Source organism: Anarrhichthys ocellatus, unplaced genomic scaffold, assembly GCF_004355925.1.
Source record: "Anarrhichthys ocellatus isolate YVR2014 unplaced genomic scaffold, GSC_Weel_1.0 scaffold1, whole genome shotgun sequence".
Classification (NCBI taxonomy): domain Eukaryota; kingdom Metazoa; phylum Chordata; class Actinopteri; order Perciformes; family Anarhichadidae; genus Anarrhichthys; species Anarrhichthys ocellatus.
The window spans coordinates 15841953-15864061 of record NW_022280031.1 but is presented as its reverse complement, the minus strand read 5'-3'; the positions used below and the strand labels follow the sequence as shown (position 1 = coordinate 15864061).

The 22109-nt window shown below is 42.1% G+C and overlaps 1 protein-coding gene across 3 annotated transcripts in view; it reads right to left on the bottom strand.

Moving 5' to 3' along the window:
- Nucleotides 1-22109, bottom strand: part of cntn4 (contactin 4) — a 135634-nt gene that overhangs the window by 29837 nt on the left and 83688 nt on the right. For all 3 annotated transcript variants that reach the window (XM_031849939.1, XM_031849957.1, XM_031849948.1), the window contains exons 9-11: nt 19290-19429; nt 13866-13995; nt 11718-11868 (exon numbers count right to left, since the gene is read on the bottom strand). In XM_031849939.1, the coding sequence (XP_031705799.1) occupies nt 11718-11868; nt 13866-13995; nt 19290-19429 (421 nt within the window). The remainder of the gene's footprint in view (nt 1-11717; nt 11869-13865; nt 13996-19289; nt 19430-22109) is intronic.

Below are 22109 nucleotides of genomic sequence, written 5' to 3'. Positions count from 1 at the left end.
ACACACACACACACACACACACACACACACACACACACACACACACAGTCTACTGTCAAAGGGCCTCAGTGCAAATGAACCCTCTTGGAGTAAATGTTGCGTAAAAGTATGCATTTCTTCTAGGAAGGTGTCTTAATGAAGCAGGCTGATTGAGAACGTCTTAATTCCCGCCTGTGGAACACAATGTGATTGTGTTGGTAATTGCATTGCGGGGAGAGGGGAGTCCATCGGGCTGGGCCGCAGAGAGGTGTGCGCACGTACTTCCAGAGGATTCATTTAATCACAAATTGCTCTCCTTGTTTATTCCCCTTCCCCGAGATATCCATCTCTTCTCGTGTGCTGAGGTATCCCTTCAGGAATAAAGAGCACACACATGTTCCGCAGGAAATTGTCGGAGGAACCAAGATGGATTACTCATGCTGCGTTGGCGGATTCTCACTTTGAAAAATGATATCAGCCACAGTCTTCCAGATAAAAATAATCCCAGCGAGCAGTACATGGGATGCAGGCGGGTAAAGAGGGTTTCGACTTAATCTCAGCAAACATCGCGGAATTCACTTTATCTGTGGCCTGAGATTTATTTGAGTTTAGTCACTCAGCAGCATATTCTTGTTCATGTTTTTCCTTTTTTCAACCCCCCCCATCCCTCCTTCTCCAGAAAAGGAAAAAACTGCTAATATAGCAAATGTACACGCAAAGCAAAAATGGATGGCACTACATGATGTGAAGTCCTAATGATTTAAAGGATATACTGTCTGTGAGTGATGCAGTGGGATGTGGGAGGCAGGACCGTAACGGCTGGAAGGTAAATTGATCTATGAATCATTTTGATGGACCCTAAATACAACAACAAATTCAATGAATGCTCACGAGCACGGCTGACAAGCAAAGGCTGTTGAACAGTCTGTCCATAAGGAGAGTGTCCTTCGATACAGATCACCCGGACTAAAAGTCGAAGTGCCCCAGAGGCATGTTAAATAGTTGGGTTTAACATTTAAATTTAGCGATACAAACTGCCGTTCAAAGGTTTGATGCTTTTCTTCTTTCCCTGAAATATGACTATTTTAACAAAGAGAGTATGATTTCCCCCCCTAACCCCCCTATATTTAATCAGTTCTCCGGTACAGAAAGGCAAAGGGGTTCTCCATCACTATTGACCGGTATTTGGGCTCTAAATATTTTGGGTGGACATTTTCTTCAGGCCCTTTGCAGTCTACTCATTGGTTAGATTGAAGATGTTTAAACTGTGATTTGCCAGTTCACAATATGTTCAGCTGATGCCCTTTTAGACCATTTGAAAAAAAGTGTTACCGCGATACATTTTAAGAGCATGAGAGCTCGGCTTCTGCAGCTGCTAAACCTGGACAAAAAACACAAAATGAATAAAGAAATAGCGTCTCGGCGCTCCTGTGCTATTTCCGCACATTTAAATTAGGTATCATGCAGGCCAGTATTTTTCCGTAACTCTGCAGACAAACCCAACATACCAAAAAATGTAACTTCCGTGGCGGAGGTAATAAAGCATCATTCTGCACCTGCATGGTCTAAAAAGCCATTTTGATGATTAGGGACGTAATATGTCTGAGTGAAAGGAGCTGGCAATTTCCTCTTGCACAACCTGCTAGTAAATGTCTCTAATACAGGCTATAATCCAGCCTATCTAGACCTTAGGGAGCAATGTCAAGATCATGATCTTCTTATTCATTGATCTCATGATCACAGCATGTCACACGCATGGTGCAGTCCCCCCTGATTAGAGCCACAAATATATCAAACTACTCATTCATATTCAACTTCAGTGAGGGGATTGGACACCCTGACTGACTGATTGACTGATTGACCTACTACTACTACTAGAAAGGACTAGAAAGAGACAAAAAACAACCACAAAGAGACAACAAACAACCACAAAGAGAAACACTACAACTACAAAGAGACACAAACAACCACAAAGAGACACAAACCAACTACAAAGAGACACAAAACCACAGATATGCTTAACGACTACAAAGAAACACAAAACAAGCACAAAGAGACACCAAATGACTAGTAAGAGGCACAAAACAACTACAAAGATACACAAAAACACAGATATGCGTAATGGCCACAAAGAGACACAAGACAACCACAATGAGACTGGAATAACAACTAATGGACACAAAATGTCTACAAAGAGACACTCAACAACTGCAAAAAGCCCAAAAGTGACCCCAAAGAGACATGAAATGACTACAGAGAGACATGCAACCACAGATATGCGTAACACCTACAAAGAGACACAAAACAACTACAAAAAGAGATTTAACAAATTACAAATTCTGTGTGTCTCAGATGCAGGAGAGGTGGTGGAACCATTTGCATGTCTGTGTGCAGGGGCCCACTGTCTCATAATCCACCCATGCTTCCAGGTACATCACGAATCATCATGCATGCCATGCTTATGAATGGATTTTAAAAAGAGAAATCTATCAATATTCTCTATTATTACTTTGATTACCAATCAAGAATGTCCGTTTACCTAACATTCCTTCCAAAAGAAATGTAGGACTCTGCCCACTGATGTTTCAGCCGACCAAGATTATTTCCACCTCCTGAGCAGCTCCAACTCAGAGGCGTGTTGGGATAAATAAAACATTTACAGTAATCTGCTATGCGCATGTGTGTGTGTGCTAGCAGGCGCCTCTGAACAGTGTCGGGTGTTTGTCTGCAGCTGCCAGGATCAGCGGAGCACTAATCCTCCGCTTGCTTCCATTCTCAGGCGAGGTGGTAGCACACTCCTTCACGGGGCTTTTTAAGCTACAGCCGGGGTGGAGAGAGGTGTAGGCAAAGACAGAATGCAAAAAAGCACCAGTCAGCCTTCTGCGGCAGCCCTGTCTGGTGGTAGACCTTTCCTCAAGGCAAAGTAATGAAATAAGTCCTTCTGGGCACATAAGCTTTCAGTATTCAGGCCTGGCACTGCTTGCTCACGCTGCTAACCTCCACAGAGAGTCAGAACTCCACTTCACAAGCAGATGTTCAATTAGAGGCAAATGAGGAAATTAGAGATCTGACGACAAAAAAAAAAAGGCAAAGTGACATTTAAACATGATAAACACTGGTTTTAATAAGAATAACAGCATGCAGCCTGAGAATGAGGGGACTGAATTAGCAGCGCAGGGCCGTCCGTTCACATGGATCATTTAATCACCACCTTTATTAATACACCTGTTCACATCCAGTGCTTATTAATTCCAAGTCCTCATAAAATTAAGCCCGAAGACATCTGATGAGACTGTTATTAAAATCTCCTTGAGACAGAACAAAGGCATCATGCAAAGATAAGAAGATATGCGATAAGTAAATGAATGCAGAGTTGCCTGCGATTGCCTCTTCCACAGACTTGGTGTTCTCCTGACACGGATTCTTTCTGGAGTGCGTCTGGCGGAGCAGATGGGCCTATAAATGGAGATCACTCTGCGAGACATCTCTTCATTTACGTGACAGCCATGCTTATTTGCACTGCCAATGAAGGAGGGATATATGCACAATATGCAAGAGGGACAGCCTACCCGTGGGTCATGACTACAGAATTCGGCCAATCCAGCTCTCTCTCTCTCTCTCCCCAGACTAATGGACAAATCAACATCCAGGCCACATACAGATGCCCCCCGTGTGTCTTCTCACTTTAACTCAGCGAGCCACTCAAAAACTCTTAAGCTCACACCTACAGCTCAGACATTTACAGACACCACTTAAAAGCTATGAACACACCTTAACAGATGATTTAAAAACGGCTGCGGGCACGAAGGGAGTCAGAGAGCATCTTTCGATAGTAATTTGTCACGCTCACCGATTCACGCGGCGCACTCACTCTCCGTCGGGTGTGTGTCAATAGTGTGGCAAAAGTAGAAAGCAGAATTGAAGAGGCGTCAAAGTGAAGGCTACGTCTGAGCTCAATTCGTGACAAAGTGATGAGTGAAAGAAACATGGGAGGAAGCAGGGGCTGACATTTGGCCAATTCACCAGTGGCATTTGAGTTGTCAAAGTAAATTGCGCAGACTTTGAAAACGACTGTCCCATTAGTATGTCAAGCTACGCGGATGTGGCCACTTTTGTTTTCTTTACAAGAAAAGGTACGTGTAATTTGTGAGATATGAAACACAAAGAATGGACTCATCTTTAATCTGCACAGGGAATGTCCTTCAAGCCCGGTGTTGACTGGGTTTATTTTTATTACAGATTTTGAAATACTGGGAAATATAAGAACGATTTTCCACTTTGTCTTGTGAATATTCATCATAGTAGTTTTTTTGGTGAAATGTGACAAAGAGAAAATATTGATGGCATATCTATAGGGCATCGTAGATATGTGCTCCAAAGGAAATCACACCTGCTACGCCCAAAAGATACAGACCAGAGTCAATTATTTACAATCGTTTTAATTAATTAAGTATTCAAATTCCTCAGAATATATTCTGTGTATCGTTGATGTACATTTATTTTATTTTATATTTAGCTGACCAGCTAGTGACCAACGCTGCTTTGACATTTGAGCCCTCCCTATGTATGATTCTGCATGTTACTCCATGTCCAAGATGGTTAGCCTAGCTTGCTAGCTTCCGCTTTTGGAGTGAAATAGAATCTCACGGCACCGTGGGTCCTCACAACCCGTGTTCCCTCCGCCTCACTCCTTGCCGCTAGGAGACTGCGCTGCCGGGAGGAGAGCCTGTGTGTGTGTGTGTGTGTGTGTGTGTGTGTGTGTGTGTGTGCGTGTGTGCATGCCTTATTGTTGCAGTTCTTTCCATGGTGCCGGAATTACTTTTTTCCTTCCAAATCTCTTCTAAGGGCTCCGTACTACACGGCTATGGCTTTACAATTGTTTTAAACTTACACACATTGTATTATGTTGTCACACAACTCTGCATAGTCTGCCTTTTGACACAACATGTTCTAACCACAGCAACCATTCTAGCCAGTGATGCCAAAACGTCCTGCCATCTGTCCAGAAGCCAGTGGTGCAAACATTTCTTGTCTTCAGCCTGCTAACTGTAGTGTTTTTTTTTTCTGTAACCCACGACTGTCCCTACTGATTGTCTGAATAAGCAGTAAATTTACTCGCAATGTGTGATAAAGACAGCAGCTTGTTTGTACTGAAGCCACCATGAATGCACTGATGAAAGAGGCAGTGTTGACTTAGCCGCTTTAAACCACTGAAGAGGAAGCATTTTCCAACGAGATTAGCGTTTCTGTTCGTCTTAACAGCCAATAAAAGCTATTTCAGATCACTGGACCAGCAGGCCACTGAGACAATGGTTTCTTGGCAACAATGAGCATTTTATTTTTAGTAAATGCGTCAAAAAGTAACCTTATCGACTTAGTCTATTGAAGGTGAAATTGTTGTAAAAATAATGCAACTATAAAATCTTCACACCCTTTTTAATTTTCACCTCTCACTATCTGTTGCTCTATATTCAGCGGGCAATACACACTTTTATCACTTAGACTGAGTAGTTTAAGATCTGTGAATTTCAATAGTTTTTAATCAACCTCTCGGTTCTGATGGCTTTTTTAAGACAAGCCAAGATATTTGAATTTCAACCTTACTGTTATTCGGGAGACGTCTTACACACATCTCCCTTCCCCCTATTTCCGGTGGCTTCCTTCCTTTACGTTTCCCCCCCATGTGCCCTGGGACCGTATGTCTCTAGCAGTTTGAAACCACTCATCTGGGGTAAAAAAGAGCTGATAAAACTTTGAACAGATGTTACCTCGGCAACAACCTTCCTGTACTCTCCTTGTTCAAATATGTCAATCAACTGCACAGTGCACAGCGACTGCTACAGCTTACACTGGCGCACCATCTCACACAGTTCACGGTCTCAATAGGTGTGTAGCAGTAGCCAATAGAAGTTTCTGGACAGGGAGAGAATGTTTGAGACATCAAAGTATTCTCAGCATTTTAATATTCGTCCACTGAAAGGCATAAACCCCCCCCCAAAACAAACCACTGAAGATCCACAGCTCATGTCTGTAGAATAAATAGTGGTGCCAAATAAACTATAACGGTGCCATGAGCACCATTTCAGGCCTGATCGAGAGATCACATAACTATTTATTCTACCGTTCCGAGTCACAGAGATCATCAGAGCAGACTGGCAGCAGAGACAGTGTGTCCCCGAGACGCAGTTATTTCAGGTTTTCAACCTGAAAGATAATATAATTCGTGGAATCCTGGACTCCTGAATTGAGTATCTGAATCTCCTTATCAGTTGGCTGGCTCTGTGCGGAGCTCAAAGAACGTTAATGATTTATTTATTGAACGCAAAATCTTTTAATATGAGTCATTAAACTACTATTCATCAACTAATTTCAATGAGTTGATGTGAGGTGGGATTTGAAATAAATAAATCGAATACATACATTTTTTAATATATTGTAGTGTCATCTGTGTTGTGCACTTACTGACACAGCGGGAGCCCAACTGGCATTTTGACTGGGCAGCAGTTTGCCAGCTATGTTTTTTGTTCTTGGAGCACTATCTCCCCTCAGCAATTATAATACACATGAAAGGATCCAACTCTGCTTCCCCAGGAAATCTAGCCACCAGCTGGGTTCATATTTGTTTCCCCCCCTAGTCTAGATTTCTTTTTATTTTTGTATTTTTGGGGGAGGTATGATGCATAACCTCGAAATACAGTACAATGAAAGAAAAGAACATTTTAGCATAAGGCATTTGCATCACATTGCCATATCTTAGATGTATGACCTTTTGGACTGTGCTTAATAAATAGTATTGCCACGGATACCTGCAGCATGCCGGATTTCTCACCGCCCCTCAACTCCTGGAGGAGGAGAGAATGAATGCTAAAGATCAAAACAATTATGTGTCAATCAACTTTTGTTTTTTTCAACAAAAGCATTTTATCCTCTTTTTTTGCAATGTGCACTAAAAATCACATGACAAGGCAACATGTATCCGCTGTGCCACGCCTGAAAGCCCTCTCATGCCTCCCTCCAGGGGTTAACGCCTCCATCAAAGCACTGAAAGAACCAGCGCAAACATTTGCATGAATACTCAAGGTCTTTCAAAGATGGTGTATTAATGCAGGGGTGGAGTTGACTCAGTGTGTCTGGTGTGAGCGGCTGAACAAACTTGATTTCTTCCTGCCCGTGACATATTGAAATGTATTTTTTTTTAAGGCTGCTCTCTCCACGGCTGACACGGCCCACTTACGCACTCATCAGCAAGACCTGCTCTGCTCTGCGCTCTCAGCTGCTTTGTTCCAGCTGATGTCATCTAAACCTCGTCTCTGCAGGGTTGTCTGGGGTAGATAAGACATCCCCCAACCCCGCCCTCTCCACACACACACACACACACACACACACACACACACACACACACACCCCTCCACTGGTCCTCTGTGGAGGAAAAAGAGGGGGCTGCTGCTATGAAGATGGATTACCCAGCTGGTGACACTGGTTCCCCCTTTCCGCCGAAGCAACAGTGGCGTGCTTACGCAATTAAGGCAATTAATCTTCAATAAAAGGGGTTCACAGCTACCTCGCGTGATTTCACACCTTTCTGTACAGGTGCAAAACTAAACAGACCTGCTCAGACATGCACGCATACACAGCCTGCACATGTCTGCAAAACACGTTCCTTTTATCTGGGCTCAACAGAAAACCGAATAAGAATTAACGAGCAAATAACTCACGCTTATCACACAGCCGATGTGCGACACCAGCATGTTCCGCTTTTGCAGTTCACTCAATGGCACCAGTAGTCTGCTTTCACTAAAGTCGTATTGGTTTTCAAAAAGACCGGCAGGCTGATTACTGTACTAAAACTAATACAGTGAATACAGGTGGGGCAGCTGTTATTAGCGAGACGTTTAAAGGACAACTGCGCTAATGATTACCACAGCAGATGCTGGACATGTTTATTGTGTGGCATACAACACCGGGGTGTGTATGTCACAGATGAGAGAAAAGGGAAATAATAAGAAAGAGAGTAAGGGGAGTTATAATTAGCCCATTTGAAAGGCTCTGGCATGTTTTCAAGCTTTGTAAATAGTTACTCCACTTCCTAGCTGGCAATATAATCCGCATTATGGCAAAAAAAACAAAAGAAAAGCATTTTAATGTACTGTAATACAGCTGGGACTGTTGAATTTTTATTTCAAATCTGTGCTTCTTTGTTCTTAATTTTGGAGCATGCGGCACAGGTGGTCCAAGCCAAACATCCTTTATTCAATTGGAACTAAAAGCATAAAAACATATTTGTGGTTTACTAATGATTTCATTTATTTATTTCATTTTATTTGTAAGGGACAAGACAAGTACCGTCACTGTGACGGTTCTGGCCGAGTGCTAACCAGAACTTGACTGTTGTAGAAAACGTTTCACAGTCAGGGTGGGAGGGGGTTCCAGAGGGTTTGATTGAGAACGCAGTTTATAGCTCGGTTGTAAAGGGATGTTAGTTGTTTAATGGCAGAGGCTGGTGCCTGAGACCAAGGGGTTATGCAGTATGGGAGATAAGAAACAATCATTGCGTGCATAAATGTTAGAGCCGTATTAAATGTGTCTAATTTGCCTAAAGGTTTGAAGATTAGAGCAGTTCTACCATTGTGTGTCTGTCAAACCATAGCTGGGAGTCCAAAACAATTCCAACATACTTCAAATCCTGAACTGCCTCTATTTCATTATCTTTCTTCCTCAGTTTGAAAGTGTCTGTGACTGGGAGCTTAATGATCGACAAACACATATTTTTATTTTTTAACAATCGGAGTCAGGCAGTTCGTGTGAAGCCAGAGTGGCCCCTGCCCAAGCAATCTGTTTGTTTGGCTGAAGCAATACTTTGTGTTTGTGCCACCACAAATAAAGAAGTATCGTCAGCATACAATTGTAGCCTAACTCTTGTGCCACACAGATGTCAATGAAATATAGGTATAACAACAAAGCTCCAAGAAGTGATCCTCGTGGGATGCTCATTTGATTTTCACGGTATTCAGATTCACCCCGTGGGTGTGTAAAGGCCTTGAAAAATAGTTTTTCCAAAATGTTGTTTTTGTCATGACTAGGTCCACACAGAACAAAAAAAACATAATTCTTTTTCAGAATAATGTTTGACTTGTCTGAGCTTTTGCACTGCAAACAAATGCATCAACCAATCACGTTAAGCGGAAAGGACTTTACACTATAGCGTAAAAATAATGTCAAACCTTAATTCCAACTCCTTTCAACCTTGACTAAGACAACTAGTACAAGATCCTTTCCTTCCATTCTTACCTTTCACAATAAAAGCCTTGGAAATATACACTGCGTATCCATTTACCGAGGGGAAATTTATTCAGAGCAATTTGCTAAAAAGAAATTCATTAAATTAGCATACAGCAGAATTTACCTCAGACAGAGTCCAGTGAGACTCAGTCAAAAGGTTTGTCCTCTGCCTGCGCAAATCTATTCAAATCTGTTATTGAAATAGTGTCGCAACCGTCCCAAATTTGCATCACTGCTGGAATGAATAGTGTTAATGCGAGTATGTTGCATTTTAATGTTCTTGATTCATCACGTTTGTTTGGCTTTGTTTTCCTAAGTATGTGTAACCTCTCCATTTTGTTTTGGACTGTACAGCAGTTTTTTTAGATAATCATATTTCAATATGTCTTCCGAACAAAGACAGAGTTACAGAAATCCATCTACTAATTGCCATCATCGTGATTCTCTGAGTGCAAAGAACTCATCTGCAGTAAAAGCATCTTACAGTTACAGCTTTAACAAAAAAGAATCCCCTCATTTTAATTATTCTAGAGTAATTAAATAATAACACCTAAATGATTCAAATCTCGATTCATTAATTACTTATCACAGCAGTTGGTCATTATGTGATTTATAGTCAGGAATGTGTGAGAGCTTTGAAGGACAAGTATATGCAGTGGTGAAAAGCATCACAAAGCATCTATTTAACATTGGGGATGGGCAATTCCATTTTTGATTTATCACTTCAAGAGGGAGTCACAACAAAGACAAATGTGAAATCAATCCTCGCTATGAATTCAAAACAACAGAATCGAAGTGGTCCAGGTGGTGAGAGGCTGAAACGTGTGATGGAGCTGCCGCAGGGCTAGTGAAGGGCACCAGCGGCGAAACCACTATGCAAATTCCGCGCCACTTTGTTTGACAAGCAACAACACCGCTTTGTATATATGCAAAGCCTGGCAAGACACTGTGCACACAGCCCTGCTGTCAGAGCAGAGTCATGCTAGAGCGGTGACACCCAATGGATGACCCCTGCCTGCAATGAGGCCACAGGGCCAGACTTTACGCCTCATTCGGACGGATGCACACACAAACACTGGCAAAAGCTATCCCGTGTAGCACACAACACACATCTCAGGGGTCAGACGTGGCAGGACGCTCGGATCGCCCTCAGTTCCACTGAAACTTGCTGTCAGAAGTTGAATAATTTGATTTCTGGATCCCCACTGAGGTGAAAAGTACTTGATTAGCACTTTGAATTTACTCAGCAGCCGGTCTGTTTTGGTCAGTGCTAAAGATCTGGAGATAAAACACTTCAAACCCCATAAATCATTACTCATTTAGCCTTCATGCTGATTTTTCTCTTAGCTGTCCCTGACACATCTGAAGAGGGCATCAAAATCTCTCCGTGGACATGCGGCACTAACATGCTGCAGTGACTGGAGGCTTTTGGTGAAACATTGATTCTAAATTAAACAAAATTCTTAGCTCACTGACTGTTTGACTCGTGAAAATCTTGCGTTGCATTGAAAAGAGAAGTCAATTCATCCCTATAAGACATTATATTTTAAGTTGAAGTATTTATGGGGCATTATGTTCAGATAGGGGACAGTAGAGAGGCGACAGCACAGGGGAAGTACTCAGCCGTACTCAAACCTGGGATGTTTCTATTACATAAACAACATTAATAAACTCCTACACTACCAAGGCACCCACATATATACGGGACATTTTCGATGGAGCAAGAGTACAACAACTTTTCAAAATAAACTTTTAACGTAAGTTTACTTAAACTATGGTAAAATAAGTCAACGTTGACTTGGTTTCAGACAAGACAAGTACAGCGGCCTCCTGGGTGAAAGTTCAGGTTTGTTTGTTTTCATACTGGAGTTAGTTGAGAGATTGGTGCGTCTCAAACAGATGCTGAAGTGCGTCGGTATCAGACGGCGATGGCCACTGACGTACGTGTTGTTTTGGATAACGGCCATGACATAAGAACCAGGAAGTACAGGGAGTACTAGATCCACATGTCGGACAGATATAGTGAACAGTGCAACTTTTAGGTTGCCTCAGGTCTGTTGCCATTAATGCTAATAGTGATTAAAAATATATCTTGTGGTAGTTACATAATATTTCACTCTAGATATCATTTTTAGGGAAGTGTACTTTCCCTTAATGTATGCTATTATGCTTAGTGAAAAGGAGGATTCTGATCGAGGTGGCAGTGAGAATCTCGTCCAATACTGCAACCAGCTGAGGGCCAGGTCACATGACTTAAACTGAAGGTTGCATATTGAAATGTGAAACAAGATGGTACATCTGGAAAGAGTGTTGTTTCGCATAATATGTGTCTGTATTAATACTCGTGAATTCGGCCACCGGGGATCCGTGCCCGGCTAAAAGTAATGAGAACATGTGCTCGGAGAAGTCCAGCCACACAGCGAAAAGCAGAGCAAAAGATGTGCGAATGTTTGCGTTACCTGTTACTTTCTCGGAGCGGCTCGCTGCTCTTCCGCCAGGAGATCACGCCCCAAGGAGACATCTTGGGCTTGCACTCGATGAGCGCATCTCCTCCAACCTTCACCAGTGTCTGGCTCCTCAGTTGGTTGTGAGAGAAATCTGGGGCAACGGCTGAGACAAGAGCAGCATATTAAAGCCGGGCGTTTGTAAAAGCATTACATCTCTTTTCCTTCAAATTATCTCCAAGTATCCGATGTATAATTCATCTCTAAAATGAGTTCTTGAATACACTGCATTATCGCCGTGGGTAATTCTGAGACTCCATTACATTCTTCACAATCTGAATAATTAGTAATCAAAAAGCTTAACAGCAATGCCCACAATTGATGTTGTATAGTTGAACAGACTTTATTATTATTCTCAACAGAGACAGAAATGTCTCGCTCTTTAGTGATCATGCCCAAATAACAACTTTCCCTGGCTATAAACCACTTTAAAAGATATTAGCCCTTTTCAAAAAGTTACTGTCTTTGGCACTTTTTCTTTTTTGTATTCTCCACCTCCAGTTTGACCACTACCCTCGGCTGTGTTGAGCCTAATTCCTATCAGCAACATGATCAGGACGAGACACGCTAGAGGTTGAATAGCGAATGAGAAGCCGCTGCTCGCTCAGAGTGGAGAGTGACAGGCTTGACAGGGCAGATGGGCGAGGCTGGCGAACAGAGCAGCACTGGCATACATCACTGTCAGCCGGACGCATATTCGTCTTATAATTAATGCTTTTCAATTAGTGGCCAATGAGAGAGAGGGGCCGTAGGTCATCCGGCGGTATTGAGTAGAGGAGGAAGACGGAGCAAACTTGAGAACAAATGCGGTCGAATGTATGCTTGCACACGCGTCTCCATGCCAATGTGAGCGTGCACACAGACGGGGTTTCTAGAGATCATTTTGCAAGGACATTTCCAGGGATGACCTTGCTGGTGTTCTTGTGAATTACATAAGCCATTACTGCCTGAACAGCAATAACAGAAGTGGACAACAATTTTGCCTACTGACAAATCTAGACTGAACTTTACATCCCTAAAGGTGCGATTCAAGGTTAGTAGAGTTTGCTCTTATCAGTTTACCTCAACATAATTTAGCCCCTTTAATCACATCCACTGTGAGCTACCGCTACAAAAGTCAAATATTTGATTTTACCTCATCAATGCAGCATTGTGTACCATTAGCCAGTTTTCAGCCGACGTTTGACTCACATGGGGTCGGGCACTCATTCATGTTTTAGCCCGAGCTTCTCATTTATTACTTTCAAACTCTCTCTCTCCCTGCATACATTAAAGAACATTGATGATCGCTAGAGTTGAATCGCAAAACCTCAAACCTTTGCATGCAAAACAAGCTAGCACGTGAAATTTAACATCTGAACCAAACATGCTAAATAATTAACTAATTATTCAGCTGTTTAAAACAAGTTGGGAATGGGAAGTAAGCGTTAGTAAGTTACGTGACTTTCCACAACATAACCTGACGCAGCCTGTTCAAAATACTCTTGTCCATAAAGTACCATTTGGACATTGCTGTCAGGTTTGGGGAGGTCGGATTTATAGCCTATAGTTTTTAATTCTCAGCTGAGGAAAATAGGACAATTTTGAAATAATTTTCCAGGACAACACAAGATTTTCCAGGACATTCCACTTTTTTCTCTCATTTTCCATGTGTTTTCAATGACTGGAAAATTGGTCAACTGTTTTCCAGGTTTTCCAGGACGTGTGGTAATCCTGACGGACCATGGATGTATCAAGAGAACTGGATACAGCGTTGAATGTGGTGCCCGGTTCATTCCTATGAAAGTTGCTCAGTGGTACTTGTAGCAAAAGAAATTTGACTTCCGAGTATAACTCTGGATTTAGCTATTAGTGCATTTTACTTTCAACTTTAATGACCTGATAACTTAAATAAGGACTATTCAAGTGTTCGTACTGGGATGTTGATTTACTTGAATGAAATCATCTGCAGATTTACAGACGTCTCTTTCCCATTGTAAGGGCCCAACCAGTGGCATCACAAGATGGACCTTGATGTTGTAATTCCACGGTTTGGCCACTATGTCGAATTTACACATACACATACACATACAGTAGCCTACACACACCGAGCCGAAACCTTACCTATAACCCGGAGCTCTGCGTTGGAGTAGACCTCGCCGTGCTTATTCCCAGCCACGCACTGGTACATTCCTGTGTCGGACAGGGTCAGGCGACTGATTGACAACGCTCCGTTGGCCACCTGTATGCGCTCCTGTGGACATAGAGACGCACGCCTTTAATACACCTTATTCCCGGCACTCATCTACATAAAACCAGCCAGCCAGTGGGGCCAGTGAATTATGGTCTGGAAGTGACAGACGTGGCAATAAATCTAGGTTTTCATCACTAATGGAGGGAAAGGCTTGGGTGGATGGAGGCAGGCTAGCAGAAAATGACTCTAATCAATCTGCATGTTTATGAGAGGGAAATAAAACCGTGCCCTATTTATATCTGCGACTGCACCACAGGGCCTGTTTCCCCTTCAGCAGGAGGAGGGGATAAGAGGGGGAAGGAATATCGTAACATCTGAGGTATAATGCATTGTGAAAATTGCTTTTCTGATAGGTATGCCCCCATACATACTAAGTGCCAGCATACATGGTCAAGCTGTGTACCTCCCCTTCATCTGTTTGGACGATCGTTTTTTGCCCGCCTGGGGGTGGGGGGAGGATCTTGCCCGTCAGTGAGCCATCAAATTAAGATCTATTTAAGGACGGCTGGGCCCAGTGAACTAAAAACTCAGTGCATCTGTTGGACATTTAATCCTCGATATAAGTTTATCTCTCTGAACTTGGGCTTTGCACTCGACTCCCTCGCTACAGCATTGGATCCCTGAGCAGTTTTCATGCATCTCTATGCGGCTGTGTCAGGTCCTGCCTCCGTGTGCCCTTCATCTCCCGTGTCTTCCTCGGGGCTCACCCATAATGTCATCACAGCCCATTTCCATAGGGGTGCCTGAGCGACCTGAATCGGATTCGCGGGGGATTAAGGTACTGTCACATGAAAAGGGAGACTGTCCTCGACTGAAGGATCACAAACTAATCCTGTGTTTGAGCAGGTTTGCGCCTGTAATTTCCATAACGCTCTGCGGCTCTGGATGTGCAGGGGCGAACATCCCTGCTGGCAAGGGAGGCAAATGGTGGCGTATATCAGTCTGTGCACGGAAACACTCCCGTTTATGGCTGCTATTAATTAAGCATGACGTTCCTCTCAAATCAGCAGTTTTTCATGCAGGGACCTGAGGGGACCATCTGTACGCCTTATGCTGAAGGAAAATGATTGGCAATGTCATTTTCCGACAACGCTGGGTTGATTCGTTTGACATAAAGCTGTGAAAACACGTAAGAGAATGGTAGGATGAAAGAGTGCCTTATATGGTATAGAAGAGTGAGCTCCTTTGGTTTAATTGCCGTTTACAGTTATCTTCCTCAGAATTACTAATAACTGGAGGCCTTTGTGAGAATGATGATCATTTTACAGCTATAAAAATTCAAACAAGCTACATTTCATCATCATAAAGATATCAATCCACTATTGTGAATGTGGAAAATTATAATTTTTTTCTCTCTTATACAAATGCACACAAAAGGAGTGAATAAGCAACCTGAAATTGATTTTCATCTACAAAAGATTATTGGTGCTCACTGTGAAAGAAATCAGCAAATTCTCCACACAGAAATATTTGATGGATCTGCTTCTCGACATGCTTGTGCAAGAAAGAACCTCAAGTCGACATGAACTAAGCTCAACAATGGCTTTGCTAAAGCAAGAACAAAAGCTCTGAGCTCAGCCTGTTTGCTCCACTTGAGCTCAAATTAACAGGGGAAGCGAGGGAGGGTGTGTGTGTGTGTGTGTGTTTGGGGGGAGGGGGGGGGGGGTATAGGACTGCCAAGTACTCTTTTACTTAAAGGGATAGTTCGGGTATTTTGAAGTGGGTTCTTATCCAGAGTCAGTGTATTACAGTCGGCACGCCCCCAGTTTGGAGAAACAGACAGGAGCACAGAAGTGAAGCAATATTCTGTCCGGTGCTGGTACTCCTGTCCGTTTCTAAAAACTGCCGCCATCTGCATTCATCTAATATAGGTAATACACTGACAATGAGCTCATAAAACCCCTATTCATAACACCCAAACTATCCTTTTAAGTAAAAGTAGCAACAATGTAGAAATACTGTTATAAGTGAAAGTCCTGATTTCCTGATTTTATAATCTTCTTCAATATATTTTTTTTATATATATTTGTTCAAATTCGTTTTACATCCTGAAAGCAATCAATTACTTAAATTCTCTGACAAAAACAAAAAAGTTGGTGTCTGTGGCTGTCACAGGTTCATAATAATTTGGGGGTGTGGCATTAGAGACTTTTGAAACTAGAGCCGCTACTTTCAGTAGAAAAAGAGTCGACTCTGCGCTGGGTTTTTCAGTTTGATCATTTTTTAAATCTTGCGTACTATTGTTGGTTTCTCAAGATTAACAACCACAGCTTTTAGTACAAAAATCTACTTAATATACAAAAAGTAAAAGTACTCATTACACAGAATGGCCCATTTCAGAATAATGGATGTTATATTATTGAATTACAGTCTTTGATATGTTACATTAAAGCACATTGCATATTCTTTTTATTCCCAATACTTTGAACCTTTCACATCCTCTAGAATATATTCTTGCACATTCCTGTCTAGCTTTTTCTTTTTGAAACACTTACATTGTAGATATTTGTTCATTTTAAATTAGCAGTTTTGATAGTAATATTTTTCCTCTCTGGTCTATGCATCAATACACCAAAGCAAATTCCTACTTTGGAATAAACCATATTCTAAATCCGATGCATTCATATTTACAATAACATAATTTAGCAGCTGATAAAGGTGGGGATTATTGTTTTAAATGATATATACTGCCGGGTGGCTTAGGAATTTCACCAAGGGATCAATAGAGTCTTATCTTTCTCTATAATTATACATCATTTATTTGTTGATTTTGTATTATTAATCTGAATCTGCTAAATATCTAGTAACTAAAGTTATGAACTAACTATCAAAAGTACAATATAGTACAAAGTAGCAGAAAATGGAAATACTGAAGTAAAGTACTTTTACAGTACTTTAAGTTTAACATTACAGTCCTAACAGGAACTACCACACCATGTATATGGTGGTCACACACTGATTCAAGTGGATTAATCTTGTTTCACGCTGGAGTTTCCCCTTTAATTGCAGAGCCACTTAATCCTGCAGCCATTGTCAATAACGCAGCAGAGAGTGAAGTCCTTGCGATGAAAACAGCCAAAAGAAAAAGAAGCATTCCAATAAACCATTGCTATTTCCACACAGGGCAGTGATACAAAAGCATCAACAACAGGAGTCTCGTAATCCATAAGGGCACAGCGCAGCATGTCAACTGGCCGTCCAACAAAGAGACCAGTGATTGCAGAACCAGTCTGAGAGGTACTATTATTAGAGGGAAACACTAGAAATAGTTGGGGCTCTTCAATATTTTACATGACTGACATTGAATAATTGAATGCACATATACTCCGCTATATATATCATGACTCCCTAGAAATCCACTGTACTGTATAGTCCATTTCCCTAGCAATAGATATGGCCCGTAACCTGAGATATTCCCCTTCCAGTATTTTTTTGCGATACCTGAGCTTGCGTATACCGACTACCGACCAATAACAGTGTATTTAAAACAAAAAGTATGTCTATTGTTATTGTTTTTTAACCGCAGTACACTAGTAATCCTTTATGAATGTGATGTGATTGCTATCTCTGTTGTATGGCCTGGCGCAGGTTAAACCCTTTGTAAAACATGACCAAGTATGTACAGAGAAGGAATGCAACTGATATGATCTAGTTAGACAGTGAGTCATACCTATAAAAAAAAACCAACTTAAATGAACAAATCTGGGAATAAATAATACAACTCTCAACAGACATGTGAAAGGTGAAAGAAACTCTGATTTCTTTATTTCTGTTGCTCACACTTCTAAAGCTGTCAGCGTAAATAAGTTCCAGTGAACTGTACAATCAGAAAGGTCTCAATTGATTCGGCGGAATAAATAACAACAAATGGTGCGTCCTCTCCCCACTGCTCCTTTACATCATTGACCTTTCCCTCTTCCACTCATTAAGCCACTGTGGTTAACGGTGGCATTTTAAACAATGTACCACCTTGGATGATTAATCCATTCACCCATGCGTTCTGAATATATCCATATATTATATTTATGTTAAGGGAGGAGACAGAAATCAACATTCATTGTAACCTTTAATCACACATCCATTGTGAGCGTGAGCGAGGTGTGTTTGTAGTTTCCTCCTGTTTTTGAGGATGTCTTTTAAAAGCAGTCGTGCTTTCGTTTGATGCGTTCGGTTCAGAATGGAACGAGAAAGGAGTAGAGGTGAGGTCAAATTCACACAAGGAACTGCGATGATACAGTATGCGTTAGAAATGCGCCCAATATTTACACATTTTTAAGAAACGACCAAATACGACAAACTAAAAATTCGTGTTTTTTTCACTCAGAAAAACAGGTGGACTGTCAAACACAAGAGTGTTACCTAATAAAAGGTTCTGATGAAATGTAAGCCATCGGCTGAACAGACTGTTGATTATTCTCCCCTGATAGCAACTCTGCTGTTGTTGTTTTGAGCGTTGCCTCTAGTAACAGCAACGACAGACCGGGTTCATTCCAACGACATGTATTACATTCAACTGATCGATATCCTCTGCTTTGTTTTGTCGCCTTTTTTATTTTGCATAATGAAGCAAATTAACATAATGCCTGTTTATTTATCAGGTGCGAGCTGCGACTCGGTGGCCAATCAATCTTCCCCAAACAACCTGGCTAAATGATCCGATATAATAATAATCCAATATGATGACGGAATATAGAATTGTATTTTTTATTTTTTTTTGCAAATGCCAACAAGTTAAATTTCGATGCACAAGTAGGCTGGCTGTAGCCAATAATAGGCCCATCTCTCATCATTAAATACATAATGGGGATTCAGCGATGGCAGGGAGTGGGAATGAAAGGAGGATATACAGTCTTTATATAGAGGACCTTACTTTTTCCACATTTGGTGGCGCAGGATTAATAACAGCACTTGGCAAAGAGAGATTTAACAGAAGATAAGAGTAGCTCTTACATCACTGTGCTTTCCAGAGGAGCATGAAATACTCTCAGCGCAGCAAAGCACAGCAGACACAGTCCAATCGCTTTCAACCCAATGCCGTTTTGCAGGAGTGAATCGTATATAGCGTATTGCTGCACAGGAGGCGCCGTGTTGTAATGAGGGCAATATTACATGCTAATTACTCGGCAAAGCTTGAACAAACATCACAATAGAGCGTTGAGAGTACAGTACATGGTCGCTCGCACTCTTCATTCAGAGCGTGCGCCAGTGAGTGTCCGTGCCAAGAGCTGCTCTCGGAAGTCTGACCTTGGGAGAGGAACTTTATCCTCGATTCTAAAGACGGCGGCAGATCTCACCTCTGCAGGCTCCAGGTTCTCTCCATTTTTCATCCACCGGTAAGAAGGCTTTGGCTTCCCCGTGGCTTTACACTCCCACACCAACGAGTCATCAATGAGCTTCTGGGCATCTTGGGGTTTCTCGATGAGATGAGGAGGGGCTGGAGGAAACACGGAAAATACGAGAGTCGACTCAGATATAGATGGTAACAATGTTTATATGCTTATCAAAGTCGCCTTCAATTAATTACCGTTGGTGATCAGAGAGCAATGAGGCTTTTTATCCAGTAGCGAGAGCTTCATGTGCTGTTTTTCTGTCTGTCAGGCTGCATATTTATACATTCTTTTTGGGGCCCGTCTCAATCCCCAGTTTTGTACATCCTCGATTCCTTTCCTACTTTCCTCCGCTCACATCTCACACGGCCAGGACTAAGATGCGAGGACAGACGAGTCCAGGCAGCAGGCATTTCACGTGACACATCCTTGCATTTTAGAGTGAAGCCAATAACTATGAAGTGTGGCACAGCTGCATCATCTGTTGCTTGTTTTGTCATACCGCTGTATATAACAATGTTCATGCCAACTTATATATTTACTATTATTTAAAATCACAAAGTAGCGTAACGGGACAAGAATTTAGATATGTCATATATTTTTTATTTAACACTTACAGACTTACCCCAACCATGACTGCTACCAGCCTAATCCTAACCCTTAACTTGTTCATACCTTCTCCCATTTTGTCCCAATAAGGACAGCGAATCCCCACAATGTGAGTGTGTAGTCAGATTTATGTCCCCACAAGACCTCTAAAACGAGCCCACACACACTGGCACACATACAGTTGAATGTGGGACTTTTAATCCCCTCATTTATTGCTACTAATTTAAGGTGTGGAGTTAACAAAAATGATGAAAACCAGACACATATACACGAGGGTGGCTTCTGGTGCCATAAAAACGCTCCATTCGATCTAATCTGACTAACTGATGGTATAATTATACAGGAGGAGAATTGATTCCTTGCTGTGCCATGCGAGTAACTCACTGCTAGCTAATGATTGAGCCCCCCCCAAAAAAGCGGTACATAAAACTGGATCAGTAAAGCTCCCTCTGCGTAATGCTCTGTACATTCTGGATGATGTGTGGGTCAAGCTACCATCACTCTATATCACACAAGGCCAGTGGCGGGACAAGAGTAATGGCCGACCGCACTTTTTCCATTCTGCAGATCTCCACCTTAATGCCACTCTCAAGGACTCACCTTTGTGGTGGCTTTTCAGTTACGGTACAAATGCCTGCTCTAACTGGCTTAGGCTGTGGGAGGGATAACACTGCGAGAAATTCAATCACTGCAAATGCATCCCTACATTATATCTGTGTGTGTGTGTGTGTGTGTGTGTGTTACAACTTTTGTGCATGTGGGTGTTCAGAAACAAAGAGCGACGGCAGATTCAAAAGAAGTGGACGTGGAGACCAGAGGGGGGTATTTGCGCGGCCTTGTGTATTTATGTCAAAGGCCTGCACGGATTCAACATCAAAGTCCGTCCAGTGTCAGAGACACACTTGTATTTGTGGATGATGTGACGTACTACAGGCCTTGTGAGATCCCCCCCTTTGGCGGCGGTACAAGGTTGGCTGAGGTCATTAACACTTAACTTGTGTGGACGCTGTGCCGTTGCCGTCTGCGCCAAGAGTGAAAAAAGGGTGACGTGTCCTTTGACAGAAAGCTGAGGCTTCTGTTGTTGTTCTGTCCTGCTACAGAGGAAAGACATTAGGCCTCATGCAGGAACAGATTCCCTCTTATGGATTAGGATTGGTTCTCATTTTGTTACGAGCCATTGATTTCTGGGTTTCACCAATTCTATTTCTATAGTTTCAAGTTTGAGGAAAATATTACAAGTTTTAGAATAACTAGTGAATGGACTAGTAAATAAATACTATTGGTCCATTGATCCAAATGAAGACTACAAAACCCTTGGATGATATTGCGTGTGTTCAGCTTCTGAATGGCTTACATACTGCTCTCTGATGCTTTTTGATTTTACAGTGACACCAGTAGCACAAGTACGCTTTGCCCTTATCTTTAGGTGGCGTTATCTATGATAATGGATAATAAACAATCTGCCACCCGCCTCCAATTTATGATAAAAGTGAATGGTTTTGAACATTTACTGCATCTGGAGTCTCTTGTTTTTTTCTCAACAGAAAATGAAGGGAAAATATTAGAGAAAATTAACAAAATGTTGCTGCATGAGGCCCATTTACTCTCAAACAATGTGATGTAACGTCTATGTGACCCTGAGCTTTATTGCAGTTGCTTTACCTTTAAAATGTTACAAAATAATAATTAATTCACATTCATAATGTATAGAAATCTATCACAGCTTTGATGTACGAGTGTTTAGAAAAGAGCCCACAGGGAAGAAAGATGGCAGGAAGTTACTTCAAAAGACTCCAGCATCCTCATCATTAAGCATCACATCCGTTCATTCTACCGCAATCCTCCATCAGAGCCTGGCTGAGCCGCCCCACCCACTGCACCTTCCAGGACTGCATTGTGGTCGTAGTGTTTTTTCTTCTTCTTCTCCTCCTCGCTGACAGGGTCCCTCACTCCATCCCTCAGCCCGCTGCCAACGTATCGACTCTCAGTCAGCGCTTACCAAATGAGAGCCGGCAGCCCATCTCTGCCTGCACCGGGGCCAAATCGCACAGACAATCAGAACAAACGTCAAGTGGCTAAAGGAGGAGGGGAAGATGGGAATTTGCCTTATCGGTGAAATCACTGTGAGATAATGCAGCGGTGAAGTCTGCAGAAACACGGACGTAAGTACAACGAGGT